The sequence below is a fragment of the Synchiropus splendidus genome, chromosome 5, assembly GCF_027744825.2.
Source record: "Synchiropus splendidus isolate RoL2022-P1 chromosome 5, RoL_Sspl_1.0, whole genome shotgun sequence".
NCBI classification, from domain to species: Eukaryota; Metazoa; Chordata; class Actinopteri; order Syngnathiformes; family Callionymidae; genus Synchiropus; species Synchiropus splendidus.
Window position 1 is genome coordinate 21595789 of NC_071338.1, and position 16063 is coordinate 21611851.

The following is a 16063-nucleotide window of genomic DNA, read 5'->3' on the forward strand; positions in this document are numbered from 1 at the left end:
TTGGGTTGATTTTCTCCATCTCCAGATGTAAATATAGAGCAGAGGTCAGCTATTGTTTTTACTTCTTTTCCCTCTCCCTTGTGTGTTTTCAAGGTAAATGGTATTGAATTGGAGCTTTATGCAGTGTGGAGGAGGCGCTGGAGGTGGCGTTCATTATATGATACTGGTGAAAGTGTAGCTTTCATGTACTTCAAGAAAATAACATATGTCATGACACGATTTGTCCTCAGGTTTTTTAAAAGAAAGGCCAAAATTTTACTTCCTACAAAAACTACTAGCAAATAATAGTGGAGTGATCGAGTTTAGTCTCCCCAAAACTGGATTTACTACACTATAGATTATCTGTATGTGATTACGCAACTCATATTTCTTCACTGCAAAGTAATATATATGTTTTTCTCCGGTTTGAATGTGTGATTCATATCTATGATCTCACCGTGGCTTGAACTCAGAAGCTCTTAAAGCCTTCATATTTATACATTTTTGCAGCTTGTTTTTTTTTTTTTGAAGACAGTGCTCTGCTCTGCACGGTTGCTGTCACAAATAATGTGGATCTCTTTGCTGTCACGCACCAGAGATATCCTGAATGAGAGTAGAGTGCGACAGTTCTCCGCTGTCTTTCCATCCATCTACCTCTCTGTGGACTCTTTATCAGTCAGTGTTGATTGGGGTCTAGTCAGTTGATCTGCCGGGTCTCTGCGGATGGAGAAGACTTGGGTTACACTTTGAGAGGCCATCTCACTTTTCGCGCCATCCAACCTTTTCAATCCCCCTCCCCCTCTATTTCACCAGGTGACCCATCTTCATGACCCAAGCAAGAGTCATGTTTCTCCCTCCCTTTTTCCCTTTTTGGTCTCTCCCTGCTCCGTGTGATGTCCCTTCATTTTGGGAACAAACAAGAAATGGTTTTGTCCGATTAACGTGTCCGTCACTTGGAAATGCCCTCGACAGACGTCTCATTGTGTAATTTAAGTTCTAATAGTGTCTGTTGCTTAACCACCTCCAGAACAGAACCCAGTGAGATTTACAGCCCGTGGCAGTTGTTTGGAGCCTTGCCAGTTTTGTCATGTTTTACACCACAGTCTGATGATTCACAGGAGCCGTCTCTTATAATATATTGGCCGCATGTTTACAGTAATAACTCTTACTCTCACCCTTTCTTGCAAAAATACCGTATTAAGTTACTCAATTCATGAGCGGAAAGTTGCTTCCCTGATTCCACGTTCTGCTTAAAAAAATAAATAAATCAAATAGATCAGGGGTAAAATTTCATGACTGTTTCCTCCCTTTCTTGTGTTTAAATCTCTGTGAAGCACACATTAATTGCAATCCTATGTTGACCAATCCATGGACTCCAGCGACAGATGTATTTATAGACTTTAATTGATGACTGTCCTTTTTCCATCCCTGCCTGTCCCTGTACCAGCTGTGCTTTAACGTCATGCCTAGAATAGCGATGTATCTATAGTATAATGTTACATTTAACTTACCTTATGTGGATGTACACACAATCTAGCACTCGATATGATTTGATGATAGCCCTGCCTCAACTAAAGATAGCAAATTCTTCGCACTCCAAGCTGTTTTACCTTTTATGTCCCTGGTAGTGTATTAAAAATAAAACAAACATGCCCCAGAGTGCTGCAGGGTTCTGACAAAATGTTGCCCCGGCGTACGCAAGTATAAACTAAACAGCCAGAGGCTGCCCGACATAAAGTAAACTTCCAGCATGTGGAGTCCAGACACTTGACTCTGTCAGTGTCTCTCTGTCTTATGCTAGCCAGCGTTTGAGCTGCTTTGTTTTACAATTCCTCTCCTGCCTGGGTCTGAAAAGGTCTTGGGCAAAAGTAGGTGAACGTTTCATCAAATGAGCCGTGTTTAAAATACACTTCAGTTTTGGGGATAGACCTGCGACTTATTGTGTCTGGCTGCTTGTTGCATTCCACAAAGAAAGTGTAGGTTGGGTTTTGTGTGAAGGTGTAGTGATCAGAGGTGGAATGAGACAGGGGGGAAGGTGTGGGTGCACTCAAAGGGCTCAGACACTGCTATGAGGCCAGAGGCTGTTTGTGTTGGCTGACACCTTCCTTACAGCAGTAATCCAGTCTTTCTCCAGCTGGCTCACTACCGCTCCTCTCCTTTTTTCCTCCCTTCCCTAAATCCATTCTTCATCCTTCCTTCTAAAATTGACAGCTTCTTACTTGACCTTGTTCCTTATTATTCCCAACTAAATAAAATGAAACCCCCGTCTACAGGAAGCAGTGAGCCGATGTGTGGCATTTTGATCTCCTGTTTACAGCGTGTGGATGCCTGTCTGTTTACGTTGGCGAGTCAAAGACTGTCGGAGATGTCTGTCAGGTTAATAACTTTATTTAGCCCAACTTAATAGTTGAATGTGTCACCGTATTTCACCTTCAGCTGTCTTTTTTTTTGCTTGTCAGGATTCCAGAGACTGCTTGTAATTCATCCAGCAAATGTTTATACATGTTAACACTGTGCATGCGGCGTGTGTGACAGCAATAAACAGGAAGTTATTTCTGCATTCCTGATGGTCAGTTGTTAGAACTAATGAGGCACATTTTTGTGAAACTTTATTGGAAATATTGACAAATAATGATTCCTTTTTTGCCCAGTAACACTAGTGATGCATATTATTTTCACCCTACTCCCTTGTTCCCCTTTTTCACCCCCCATGATTATGAAAGCAAAAACTCTGTGTTGGTCATTTTGGAAAAAAAGTGCTGTTTGCCGCAGGGCCGCCTTTGTGTCGCCTAATTATTTAAAAAATGCCCATCAAGTGAAGTCAGCGATATTTAATTTACCACTACTGGCGTCAGTCGCCCAATTGATTTATTACGCGGGCCTTTAATGTGAACAGCTGTTTCCTGCTAAAAATGGGTCAGGGGTCAGATAAAATGACCTTGCTCGTGTTTTTTTTGTAAGCTTGAACAAGATAGAAGCGCAATGCGATGTGGGAAATGTTGACATTTGGTTCACATGTTGCTGGCTGCTGGTTCTGCCTCAATGGTAGCGATAAAGAGCAGATCAATGGGACCAATATTAGGCTTTTAACTTGATTGTGTGGTGTGCGTGAATTATGATCATTTTATGCCAATAAGGGTTTGTTATGAGGTAATATATAACCGTTCCGGGCAGACTCTGTGACATTTGAAGTTTCCCTTTTTTATCATGAAATCTGATATGATTTGTTATTCATTTCCATTTAGTCATTTTCTTACTATGTATTACATAGTTCTTAAATTTATTTTATTACTATATTTTTATTAATTAAACACTGTTGTCTGTAATGACTTTATATTGGAAAGTGTTTCCCTGTGACATTATTCGTTTAATTTTGCTTTTGCTTATAAAAGAGTCCCTCCGAGATGAAGGCGCCTGTCCTTGTTTTTAAGTCTGTAATCAGACTTTATTTTTGCCTTGCAGCTCGCTGAGTGTCTCAAATGTCCCGGTCGCCTTTGTCCCTCCTGTCTGGCTTTCTATCTCTGCCCCTTATCATCTGAAGTCTGGCCATTTAAGTTTTAGCCGCGTAGCGCTTGTCTTCGCAGTGGAAGTCGGAGGAAGGACCCGGGGAGTGGTTTAGGGGCCCTCAGCCACGGCACTTCCCACCAGAGCAACCTTTGACCCCTGGTGCCATTAATCACTAGGCTCCTGATGGCCCTGTCCCTGGAGGAAAATCAGTCCGGGGCAAAGGATGATGGGAGGTGAAGCCTGCAGCCAATTACAGAGTCGCTGGGAGCAGCTGAGTGGACAAATCATGGCTTCATGGAGAGATGAAATTCTGATATTGCAGTTCATCGCAGCCTCTCCTCACGTGTGCGTCAGTATCTGATTTCATATCTGTGGCCATTAATTCTCGCGACCGCGTCAGCGTTGGCGCTGACACTGTTAACAGCGAAGTGAACTGGGTGGACATTAAGGGGCCGTTACAGGAGTCGGGCTGCTGGGATCAAACGGCATATTTTGGACCTAATTAAGCCTGTTAGAGGTAAATGTCTCCAGGGTTTGGAAATGGAGCAGATGTCGGCGTCCAAAGGCAAGCTGCGTGTTGACTCCCTGGAAAGGGGGGAACTCTCTGGCCTGAGTGTTGCTAATGTGATTTTTTGACTATTATGACATTATCAAAGGGACTTTCCCACTGTGTTCACAGGCGATTGGTCGACGCTGATATTTGACACCCACCTGATGTCACTTGTTGACTTATTAATGTCGTTTAAGGTTTCAAAGCCAGTTTCCACTAATTCAGCATAGAGGGGGCTCAAAGTTTTCTTTTGAATCTGTCCGATTTGCGTGGATGAGCACAAAGGGCTGAATAAAAGCCGAGATGTGGATTAAAGTCAAACTAACAGCTGGACTGTCAATGCGGGGCCGGAGCGCCCGCTTCATTTGTTGTCGTCTCATTGTTTGTGCTCGAGCCGGAATGAAAACATGGTTTCCTGCTGACCTGCACTTTAATTCACACATCAATAACCCCGGGCTGATCTCTGACCCCTCCAGTTGTACTAATTGTTTGATGCAGGATTGATGTCCGCTGCATCAAACAACGGACGTGCTGCTGGTGGTGAAACTGTCGCTTAGCTCCGTGGTGTTGTGGACATGTCTTCTGCTGACCAAACATTCAAATTTGTGTGTCTTGCCACTCACAGACAAATGTTTTTCATTTATACTGGCAAATACAGGCTGACAAGGTTTCCACCCCAATACTGACCAGTTCAATACTCCATTTTCTGGTTGTTTCTAATCCAAATAATCTGTTGAGATTAGCTGGTATCTTGTTTTCACACAGGCTAACTGGCTTAGAGATAAGAGGCGTGTTTTCTGCGAACAGGCTTTATCTACAACATTAGTAAATTGGTCAATGTGTGATAATGCTATGCATTTTTATTTTACAGTCACACATCTTCCTAATGGCTGTTTTAAAACTCCACATAATTAGATTAGATCCACTCGAACGTTTATGATATGAAACCAGTTGAACGGTTTACTAAATGATGACAAATATTTATATATCCAGATGATATGCGTTATCCAAAACATTTATTGCGGAATGATTTTGTCTTTATTCTAATTATCAATGTTGGGTTTTAACGGGCTAAACTGGTCTAGTGGGTGTGGAACCTGTCAATCATATGGTCCAACAAGTCCGTTGAGAGATACTAGAATTATGGAGCAGAACACTCTTCATAGAAGCACTGATACAACACAGTCCAAACAGTTCTTATTATCTCAGTTACATATATTAAGTGTGTGCTTGTCAAGATTCATCCTACTGGCTCTTATGGTTCAAATGGGAGTCATTATTTTATGAGCGTTTCGACTTGTGAATTGATTCTTGCGTGTTAAATTTGATCGAATAGATCATCCTCTCCTTGGCCTAACACAACCCACACACAAACATCCTGTGCTGTCTCCTGAATTAGTTACTGCGTCTCCTATACTCGCTTGTTGTTTCTGTATAAGATCAGATTAAGGAAACCGTGATGTTAGCGACTCGCCCAACGCTGTTGCTCCATAGTGGCGTTTGTGTTGAGAGCCTTGTGTGCCTTTCACCACTCCCACCTTTCTCAAATATAAGGGACCACACCTGTCTCCTACAAGTGTGCACTGTTTATGTTTTCTAAATTTCATCCGCTTGAGCAAAACCTTACTTAATGCAGGGCCGACATTAAGTAGGGCATGGGTCAGGACTGCAACGCCCAGACAGCAGCCCAGCACCGTCCTGATCTCCGCTCTTATGCAGGTCCATGTGTCACTTAGGCCCCTTGCACATGGCTTTAAGACATGTTGCTAACTTAAGAAAATGAATCACGGCTAATCTTCATGGCCTGATCACACTGCTATTTTGCAAAGTCATTAATGAGTCCAAGTCCAGGTTAAGAGCAGCCTGTGGAGGGGCTGAAGGATTGGCTGGCATTAACTGTGGGCAAATCTCTCCAACTCCCCTGTACCGGACCTGGCAGCACTAACAGCAGAGGGGTGTGGATTTACTCAGTATAATCCTCTAAATGAGCTTCATTATACTGGCCTATCCAGGACCCCCCCCACCACCACCGTGGCCCACGGATTAGTGGGCCGTCACAATCCCCAGGCCCCTCCTTCCACTCTGCTCACTCGCCAGCACATTGCACTTTTTGATTCTAGCTATGTTTTGACTCTGTGAATTCCTGCCATTTGATTGGCATCTGAGAGCCACAGTGCTGCTGTAGGTCAGCTAGGTTTGGAAGCCTATAAATACAGGAAGTTGTATCCTCATAAGACATGGATATTTTTGTGAACATTTGACCTGACAATATGACATCAGTGATACCCATATTGGGATGCAAAGTTCATGATTATAATTGTATGGTAAACATAGATTTGTGCCCTCGTGCTGTGGTTCCAAAGGAGAAGCACAACTCCTGTCCAATCAGTGAATATAAATGGAAATGCATGTGTCCTCTCACTGCTCACATTTATTGGGTCAACTTGTCAATAGCCGTCGACCCCTGTCAGTTGTTTGTCTGTTTTTTCCTCGGAAAACGTGCTTCCTTCACTGGAAGTGTGCCTGTCAGGGGTCCTACCAAGGTGGTTCCTGTGGTAGGAACACACACAAAGATGCTCTTGTGCTGGTAACGTCTTGTAGCATTACGACCCCCCCCACGAACCTTTTTCCTTTCGACCCCACCATACACACACACACACACACATTAGCGCCTAACACGCTCCCGGCAGGCTTCAGTGCAGATAAGCTGTTGACAAGATTAATGCATCTGTATCAAAAGTCTAGAGCCGCTTTGCTTTGTGTTGTTTGCGAATCCCCTTTTCCAGGTCAAGCTAGATTGCCTTAACTGGGCTAATATGTTTTCAAGCCAAATTTAACTGGCCTGCTGCCCGTGTCGCTACCAGCATCCTAACAGCATTGAGATCCGTATCTTACGGTCAGAAAAGGGTGTAAAGGTGCAAAACCCACTCAGTGTAGTTAGTGTTCATGCGTTCACGTTGAGAGGTGAATCTTTGTTTTTGATATTAAAAATAATGGTATGTTTGGTGTGAATACAGTAGTGTGCTAGTGAAGCTTTTTTTTTTTTTTTGATTTTTGTGTCCTTTTTGTTTTTGTGAAAATAAAACATGTTGTACAGTCTTATGTATCTTGATGCTAGTGAGTGACTCAGCAGATACCTGTTTGGGATCGTTTTCAGTGGTAGAAAGTGTTCTTAATTTTCGTTTTTCCGCCCGCAGGAACTCCAGTCAATCGTATCCCCATCATGGCCAAGCAGGTTCTGGATCTGTACATGTTGTACAAGCTGGTGACAGATAAAGGAGGCCTGGTGGAAGTTATCAACAAGAAGATCTGGAGAGAAATCACAAAGGGACTCAACCTGCCTACCTCCATCACCAGTGCGGCTTTCACCCTGCGTACACAGTGAGTCCTTCAACCTGTCTGGTTTTGTTTCCCAAAAACAACTGACGTAAATGTAAGCAGAAAAAGTTTGGACCAAACATTCGCGTAATATAACAAAATACGGGCGTCACTTGAGATCAAGACTGGGGTTTATCGAGAACAAAAACAAAGAGCACAGAAGCATTTCTAGCACTAAAGCTAATTGTTGATGACATTAATGTCGTATTCAGAGCTAGCGTGACACTCACAGCTGGAGTCCTTTCTTTTCTTTTCTCTATCTCATGAAGATTCATTAAGGTGCTGCTCATACGGTATTAACTGGGCATCAGGTGGCAGCACCTCAAAACTAATAACACTACCAACTACCTCTTTATTTGGTATGTCTTCAGTTCTTGACTCTAGATAACAGAATGATCTCATGCCTAAATGCTTAATGTTTTGAGCGACCTTAGTTCAGGCTGAACCTGCATATTATTAGTTTGGCTGTCGCCCTGAGGATCAAGCGTCTCGAGTCCAACCTGAATCCAAACAGCACTCAGTTCTATATCCAGGAGCTACTGGCCAGTTCCTGTGAGGCCAGTGAGTTCGGCCACACTCAAATGCAGGGGAGTCGCAGCTACACTTCCGACTGTGACTGTTGTGTGGGGCCGTCAAACGCAGCACAGAAGAAACAGAGTTTTGGATTTTACTTGATTTGACATGGCATTATATGTTCAAAATAAGTTAATAGATGAAGATTATAAATCATAACTATATGACAATGAGATATGAAGGCAGTGTTTTGCAGTGTTCAGTGGCATTTTAATGTCTATGAATTTCTTTCGATCATTTGCTCTGACTTCATGAGGCCACATGAACAAAGGCGAAGGGCAGCATGTGGCGCCTGGGCTGCTCTTTGCCCACCTCTTCTCTAATAGAAATAATAACATCACAGAAGTTGACCAGGCACTCGCATCGTGATTGAGTGGATATTTTCCTCCGCCTCTGTGTTAATTCCAATCCTTCCCCCTGGCCAGGCACTTTCTCTTATCACGTCCGATCCCTCGTCTATTACGTTGCACAGCGGGCTGATTGATTGTCATGGATTTATTGGCGCGATCGAGGTTGGAGCTGGCAAGACACGGTTTTACTGACAAATTGTCGTAAGAGCGTCAGCTAAAACTCTCCTGATGGAAACTGTCCACTCGATGTCACACCTTTGTGTCCTGTCCACTAGTGGGGTCGTTGTAATGAAGCTTATGTATTTTTAATGCTTGTGTAGTGTTGTGCAGCGAAGCTCCGCAGGATCTATCTAATGGCCGCTGCTCTTAGCTTCTTATTGATCCTCCTTTTCCACCAATCGTGCAGTCAGCATGCATAATACTGCACGTTCATTTTGTCAGAGTGAATGGAAAAATATCAGCGCTGTGCGTGCTCACAGGGGCCAGTGTGACGTCTTCTGCTCTCGCACAACAATTCTATGCGCAGGTGTGTTTATAGATTTACCGTGATCACACGTCCTCCAGTGAGGAGGTTTCTGTCAGCTTTCTGGTGAAACCTGATTTTTATTAATGTCACGTCAACAACTGTCCGTGATGAGAGAAAAAATGTGGTTTATGCTGTTGGAGGAACAGGATGTTTGGTCATGCACTCGCGAAACCTGGTTACTAAACAGGATTCCTCTCGGTGCGCACATTCAAATTGTGTTTGTTCCTGTAACTTAAAAACATTGAAATTTAAAGACTTGATCAACATTGAGGTCAACGATAGAAGCGCACTTCCTCAAATGGAATTTTCTACTGCTACGTGTTCAGAGGATGATTAGTATGTTGACATTAATGAAAATTGTAATTTATAAAAGCATAAGCTCCTCAGCTGTAGCACTGGCAAGTTTCCAAAATTCATCAAATGCAAAGAATAACATGTCAATAATTAGAATTACTCCACTTTTTGGATTGTTTTTGGATTGTTTTGCTGCAGACTCATGACGTGAGTGTGTTACAGAATGTTTCAAAAATCATCACTCTTGATGCCGAGGTTTAACCTGGGGGGTGGGTGTAACCCCTTTAAGCTCTACATTCAAATTCCGAGACTAGCTAAAATAATTGAGGTTGTTGTTCTGTTATATTTAAGCTGTCACTCAAAAACTGCGGCTACACGTGACGCCCGGGGAAACTCGTTCACTCAGACCCATGGAATGGTTGAATCTCTCCCAACTTGGCAGGGTCAGACTCGAGCCACCGCCGTCTGCCAAGTGGGTTGTTGTGATTCAAGTGGTGAGGAACGAAGCCAGTTGTTGCTTCATCACACTCATCTCAGTGATAAGTGGGAGCTGCCGAGCAGGATTCTCTCTGCTTCTGAAATGCTGAATCACAAGCTTTTTAATGAGTCACACTGGTCGCGAGAAATGAAGCCGATCCATGAAATTTTAATGAATCGCCCATGTTTGTGTACAAAGTTAGCACTCCCTCGGTACCAAGTGAGTGACTCATGATTGACCATTTAAATGAGGAAATGTAGCACTGATTGGGGATGTGGGAAGTTGCTTAATAGAACAATTGATAACTGTCATGACTGTTGTGATTGATGATTATAATAGTTGTAATATCTGTGGGCTAACTCAGAAGACGCCAGTCATTGAAGCGATTTTCTGAACAGGACTCAAACCCATAGAAAAGTGCAGCTTATGGTCTTTGTATTCTTTGTATTCACTACCTTCTCCTCCTCAGGTACATGAAGTATCTGTATCCTTACGAGTGTGAGCGGAAAGGCCTGAGCTCCCCCGGCGAGCTGCAGGCCGCCATCGACAGCAACAGGCGCGAGGGCCGTCGTCCCAGCTACAGCAGCAGCCTCTTCCGCTTCTCCCCGTCTCCCAGCACGGCCCCCCACATCCTTTCCCCACCAAAGATGCACCTTTCTGCTCTGGCGGCTGGTACCTCGGGGGCCCTCAACGGTCTGCAGGCCTCACCGGGACCTTCTCTGAAGAAAGGTGGGCTCCTTTACGTCAGCGGTGAGACTTCGCTTTCAACGACGTACAAGTCGTCTCTAGTTTTGATGTGTTTGAAGCTATGATCTCTCTGACCTGTTCTAATTGTGGAGAGTGAAACAAGTGGCGCTGATACAAGGAAGAAACGTTGCACAACCGTGCTGTGGTTTCATGTCTTCTTCATGCATTACGGTTTCCTCGCAACACTGTTCCTGCGGTTTCACCTACTGTGAAATGCTAAGAACCTTCTCATATTAGCCTTACAAGTTCTCGAAACTCAGGAAGAACATAGGCACATTTCATGAACCGCACAAATGTCCTAAGGCCATGCGCTAGATTTTCCATTTGCATTTGCACTTTGAATTTATTGGTGTGAATGTTGGTGTTCATCCACCATCCCTGGCTGTCGACACCTCCCAGCAAATCACTCCGTATCGGACCTGAGACTCGCCTGTGGAGCAGCACACCTCCAGGACATGTTGGTGTACTGTCATCCGATCATCAACTGAACTCAACCGCTACAGTCAGTCAATGTGTCATGCTACCTTTGTTATCCATTCTTGCCCACTAACACGCTGGTTTGTCCAACCGTCATGTATAGAGGGAGGTAAAAATATCTATATCTATATCCATATATATCTATATATCTGTATATGTCTATATATATATATACAACCAGCAGAAAGTGGTGTGATTGATTCTGAGCTGTTAACGCGAGCGCCATTGATTTTGTTTGTAGAGAAACACCGCCCTCTGCTGTTTCCTCCACGCTTTTCTGCGTCTGAACCATTGACGTTTTTTATTACGTGCACTTCAGCTTTGTAGTTTCAGATAGTTGCTCCTCCAGGTGTTGGCAGCCCATGTGCCTCAGGCTGCTGCGCCCCCTTCCCTTTATTAGTGATTGATTACAGCGTTCCCACGCAGGCAGGGGCATTTTCTGGACTTTGACAGCCCCAGATCATGATGGGAGTCAGTACTGTGCGGCCCGAGGGCTCCGGTGTGATCCTCCACCCAGACCCGTGCTCTTATTTGACTCGCATTATAATGAGTGACAGTGTTGAAACTGGGAAGACACACAAAAAAGTGCTTCACTATTTGCCAACCACAGCTTGTTTGGTCTTCTACAGAGTGTCCAGAGAGTTGAGCAAATATCACAGCTCTGTGTTATATATATTGTCATTTTAATGCTGCGTCCTGTCCTCCAGAAGACCTCACCCCCTCCATCATGGCCGCCCGGCCCACCATGGCCTTGGCTCTGGGTCAGCAGCAGGTGGCCGGTTTGGCACGAGCTGCCACGCTGGAGCAGCTGAGGGAGAAGCTGGAGACCGGCGGTGGAGAGGGACCCGAGCGGAAGATGGCCCGCCTGGCCGAGGAGCAACAGCGTCTGATGCAGCAGGCGTTCCAGCACAACCTGCTGGCCATGGCCTCACAGATGCCCATGAACCTGCGGCTGGGAGCGCCTGCTGTCGCCGCCCGAGGTCAGCCAGACTGCCAGATCTGCTGCTCCTAGCATGTCGTACTCAGAGTGTTTTGTTCCAAACTTCATCTGCTGTGCTTTGCATAAATATACGTGGCTGTGTCTGCATTCTGAGTTGTAACTGACAGGAATTCTCAGACGCTTATCTCTGACCCGCTCCTGGAGTCATTCCTCACTGTCAGCTCTATGCAAAATATGTTACACATACAGGATCTTTAGCGTCTCTCGACTGAAGATTGTCACGACAGATAATCACCTGATGTTTCTCAACGGCCCCAATGAGATTTTTATGCCGTTAAACCGTTGGAATGCACTTCAGTTCAGACGCTGTATGTCCATTGGTTTTAAGTCATGTGTCAGCATGAACATTATGACCACCTGCCCAATAGTGTGTTGATCCAATAGCCAAATTCAAGTCCCAACTGTTGCTAATAGTGGACACTTTCATGCTGCAAAAACTGTAAATGGACGTTTGATTTGGTTGACCTCTGAAACATCTTTGAGGGTTTTGAACCAACAACTCCCATGTGTTTTCAGAAGAGAAGCAGCAGGACATGTCTCTGAGCATCTCGACTAATGGCAACGCCAGCATCACTGTCTCCGTGGAGGTCAACGGCACAATGTACTCAGGTTTGTGTCTTGATCCACTCTTTAGACTGGCTGGCCCCTCAGTTCCCCCTGCAGTCGGACAGGGGAATTGTGTCTAGTCAAAGCATGATACCGCCGTTTAATGGTAGAACTTCAGCTCTGCATCACCATAACATGATGTCCTCCACCCTCTGCACAGGAACCCTGTTCGCCCAGAAGTCTGGCGGCCCCGTGGCCCCAGCTGCTGCCGTCTCAGCTTCCCCTGCAGGGACCAGCACCAGCTTTGGCTTTTCTGCAGCGCCGGCTCAGACCCTCAGCCCTGCCTCCTCCTCCCCATCCTCTTCCTCCAAGGGCCCCGGCTCAGCTGAGCCCGCTCCCAACGGCTCCCCGTAACCAGGGCCCGGCTCCCGTAACTGCTCCCCAGACCTCTCTTCCACCGGGGGGTCCAGCATGAATATTCAGTAACAAACTGTTGCACAACAAATACCTCATCACCTGTCGACCTCTTGGCTGACCAATCATGAACACAGAGCCTGAGAATGTTAGAAACGTGCCCGAACGTACAGCTATGCATTTACTCACCACACACACACACGCACACACACACACGCTGATCCTCACTAACATGCTAGACACAATCAACTCAGCCAAAACCCACTGACAGGTGTAGTCACAACAGAACTTGAAAAGTTTTATCTTAGGACTTTTTGTTTGTTTGTTGCCATTTTGTTGTCTCTTTGATTTTGTGTTTTAGAATGATTTTGTTTTTAGTTTCTCTTTTTACATACCTCAAATCAAGTAACCTGCAGTGGTGTCTTTACCTCAGGAGCTGTAGTATATTTAACCTGAATCAACTTTATTTTTGTATATTTTTTTTGACCTCGTTGCAATCAGGGGAAGTCGGGTATCTCACCTGTGGGGGGCGCTTGTGAGCACCCACATCACGTTAAACACACCTGACCCGCGCGCCGCAGACTCTGGGTCGACTCGCTGTAGATCAGCACGTTAAAATACCTCATTCCGTAGCTCCGGTCCGCTTGAGGTCGCGCTGCGGACAGAACTCGGCTCAGCTCAGCATCCTCCGGTCCAAAAGAACAACCTGTCACGTCATTCCCACTTCTGACCTCACGCCGGCTTCTCTGGACTCGGTTTTTCTCTCAGGAAGCAACGTGACACGCAAGGAATCACTGTTCACGTCTAAAGAAGAAGAAAACCTCTGAAGAATGCACAAGTCTACTCGACTGTTTCCACGAATACCTCATGGGACTCTCTCGGGAGGAGAGCCACACTACTTACCTCAAGGGGCTGCTGAGTCAGCAAGACTTGACGGCCCTGAACGCAAACTGACCCACAAACTGCTGCTGGTTTTAAGGGTGAATCGGCCGGCTCTCGCCTTCTTGCCTCTGATTGTCGCCCGTCTGTCTTGCGGTGCCGAGACGGCGGCCGTGTGATTGTTTTTCAGGGAAGAGGATTGTTGACAGAAACTCTGTCAAAACTGATATGCATGTGTACAATCATCATCATCATCATCCTCGTTAGTTATTGCACAGCTAGATACCAAAAAGTAGTCTGATACAATCCCGGTCCGACCTGCTGTGGTCCGGCCGCGCCAGGAGGTGGCGCTGTTGACTTCACTGAAAAGGAATCCGCGTGAGAAGAGATCACATTTAACATTGAAACGCCATGAAACAGTTGTCAGTATTGAAGAGTTTCGAACGGTGCATTCAGTGACTTGGTACACTCACATCTTATGACGCATTCACTGACCTCGGATGTCTTCAAGGATGGCACCAAAATGAGTCAATCAAAAACGGCATAACCTTGCCCTAGAACTAAGTGAATTTTGGGGCGCGCATTAGGACCGAACTGTTAGATGGGAAGACGTCAAGCTGGAATCATGTATTATTGACTTATTTAAGGTATTTATAATTTTGCTGAAGCAGCCTTTGCTGTGCTCCTAATATAATAACTTTTTGTCTGAATCAGGATCCTTTGTCAGCGGTGCGTTCGCTGACCATTTTTGTTTTACACTTAGTGACTCTGAAGATGCGTTAAATAACAATTTACCAGACCTTAAATGCATCACCGCGTCCCTGACAGGAGCGAGTCAAAGTCGTCCTGTAGCCTGTGATCTCTTCTCAGGCCCGTGAATGAATCCCAACCCACCTCCTGACCACCCTTTAAATGGATAGTTCAGCAGCACATGGAAGGACAGAGAGCTTTATCTTGCGAGTAGCCTTGTTGCTTTTATTTCCATTATGTGTCAGCGGTCACCTGGCAGTGCAGGATGGAGACACAGAGTCTTCTGGGTTTTTTTTTTCCCCCGGTGAAGCGCCGTCAGAATCATGTGACACATAACTGTATTTTATACACGGAAATGTAGATGCTGCCTTAAAGTAGTTGCTGGTGAGATCCGGTCAGTGCGGCCGCGAACAATGTCTGTCTCTCTTCAAGCTTAATCCTCGAGGAGAAAAATCACTGTTTTGTTTTTCAATCAATCTGAACGACGGACGCCGTCGCGTTTATTTATTCATTATTTTCTTTGTTTTTCTTCTGACTGAGCTTGTTTTCCAGATGAAACCAGTCTCAGCGACTGATGGTGCAGCTTCACTGCCAGATCAGATATAGTGATACTGCGAACGATCCTGCAGGTGGCGCTGTTGTCATCGAAATGCAATGTGTAAATGAGAAGGGTGTGTATTCAGATTTGCCACGATGTGCAAGTGACATTATTCCAACTCTTACAAACCTGCAACCATTTGTGTGAGTGTGTGTGTGTGTGAGTGAGAGAGGGAGTGAGAGTGAGTGTGTGTCTGACCCCCATCCACCCAACTTCACGCCGTGATACCTCAGGGCAGTGGGCTGCGTCTCGGTGATGCCCACCTGGAGGGACGAGCACTGACACACGCTGCGGTCACTTCTTAGATTTTGGTGTTTTTGGATTTTTCTTTCTCTCGTTGTCGTCAGTAACTGCAAGCAAAAAGTCTCGTCGCTCGGGAAGCTGTGAAGTTGGAGGCCGAAAACAGAAACCTTTTACTGTCTCGGATGATTTTTTTTTGGAGTTGATTCAGTTTGAAATTGTTTAAAAAAGAAAAAAGAAAAAAAAAAGAAGAAACCCGATCTGTGTAACAACAGGCGCATATGCAAGTGGTTATCGAATACCTCATTTATCGATTTATGTTGTTTTGGCTTGTACAACGCTCCGTATATTAATTCAACTGTGGGGTTTGTGCATATTTTTGTACTGTTGTTATTATTATTGACATGATAATAATGATATTACTTTATTATAGTTTTCTCTTTGATTAAAGCAAATGAAAAAATAGGGCAAAACACGAATGCTTGTAAAAACTGGTTTGTGCTGATTGTATTTAAGCGGAGCACTTTCCCAAAGTGGTTTCACACATTCAGTTTTGTTCATATTAGTAATATAAAGATGGTTCTCAGGGCTTTAAACTTGTATGTCATGATAAAGTTACTTTATATCTTATTCCCCAAGTCTGGTCTTCATTTCTTTCAGGGTTTGGGTCGGGAAACTAATTCAGCAAAAATGTTAATGACTGGGAGGAAACTAGAGTGGGCAGAGATAATCCCACACTTCTTTCATCTTCTGAAGTTTCCACAGCAAGTCATTTCT

At 44.8% G+C, this 16063-nt stretch overlaps 1 protein-coding gene across 5 annotated transcripts in view; it reads left to right on the plus strand.

Moving 5' to 3' along the window:
- LOC128758728 (AT-rich interactive domain-containing protein 3B-like) overlaps positions 1-15921 on the plus strand; it is a 46478-nt gene extending 30557 nt beyond the window's left edge. The window contains exons 5-9 of one of the 5 annotated variants that reach the window (XM_053864992.1): positions 7234-7417; positions 10105-10385; positions 11567-11839; positions 12376-12468; positions 12626-15920. In XM_053864992.1, coding sequence (XP_053720967.1) covers positions 7234-7417; positions 10105-10385; positions 11567-11839; positions 12376-12468; positions 12626-12819 — 1025 coding nt within the window. In that variant the 3' untranslated portion in view covers positions 12820-15920. Of the gene's footprint in view, positions 1-7233; positions 7418-10104; positions 10386-11566; positions 11840-12375; positions 12469-12625 lie in introns of all 5 variants that reach the window. The other 4 variants (XM_053864993.1, XM_053864994.1, XM_053864996.1 and 1 more) reach the window with 4 other exon arrangements.
- Positions 15922-16063: the final 142 nt, after the last annotated feature.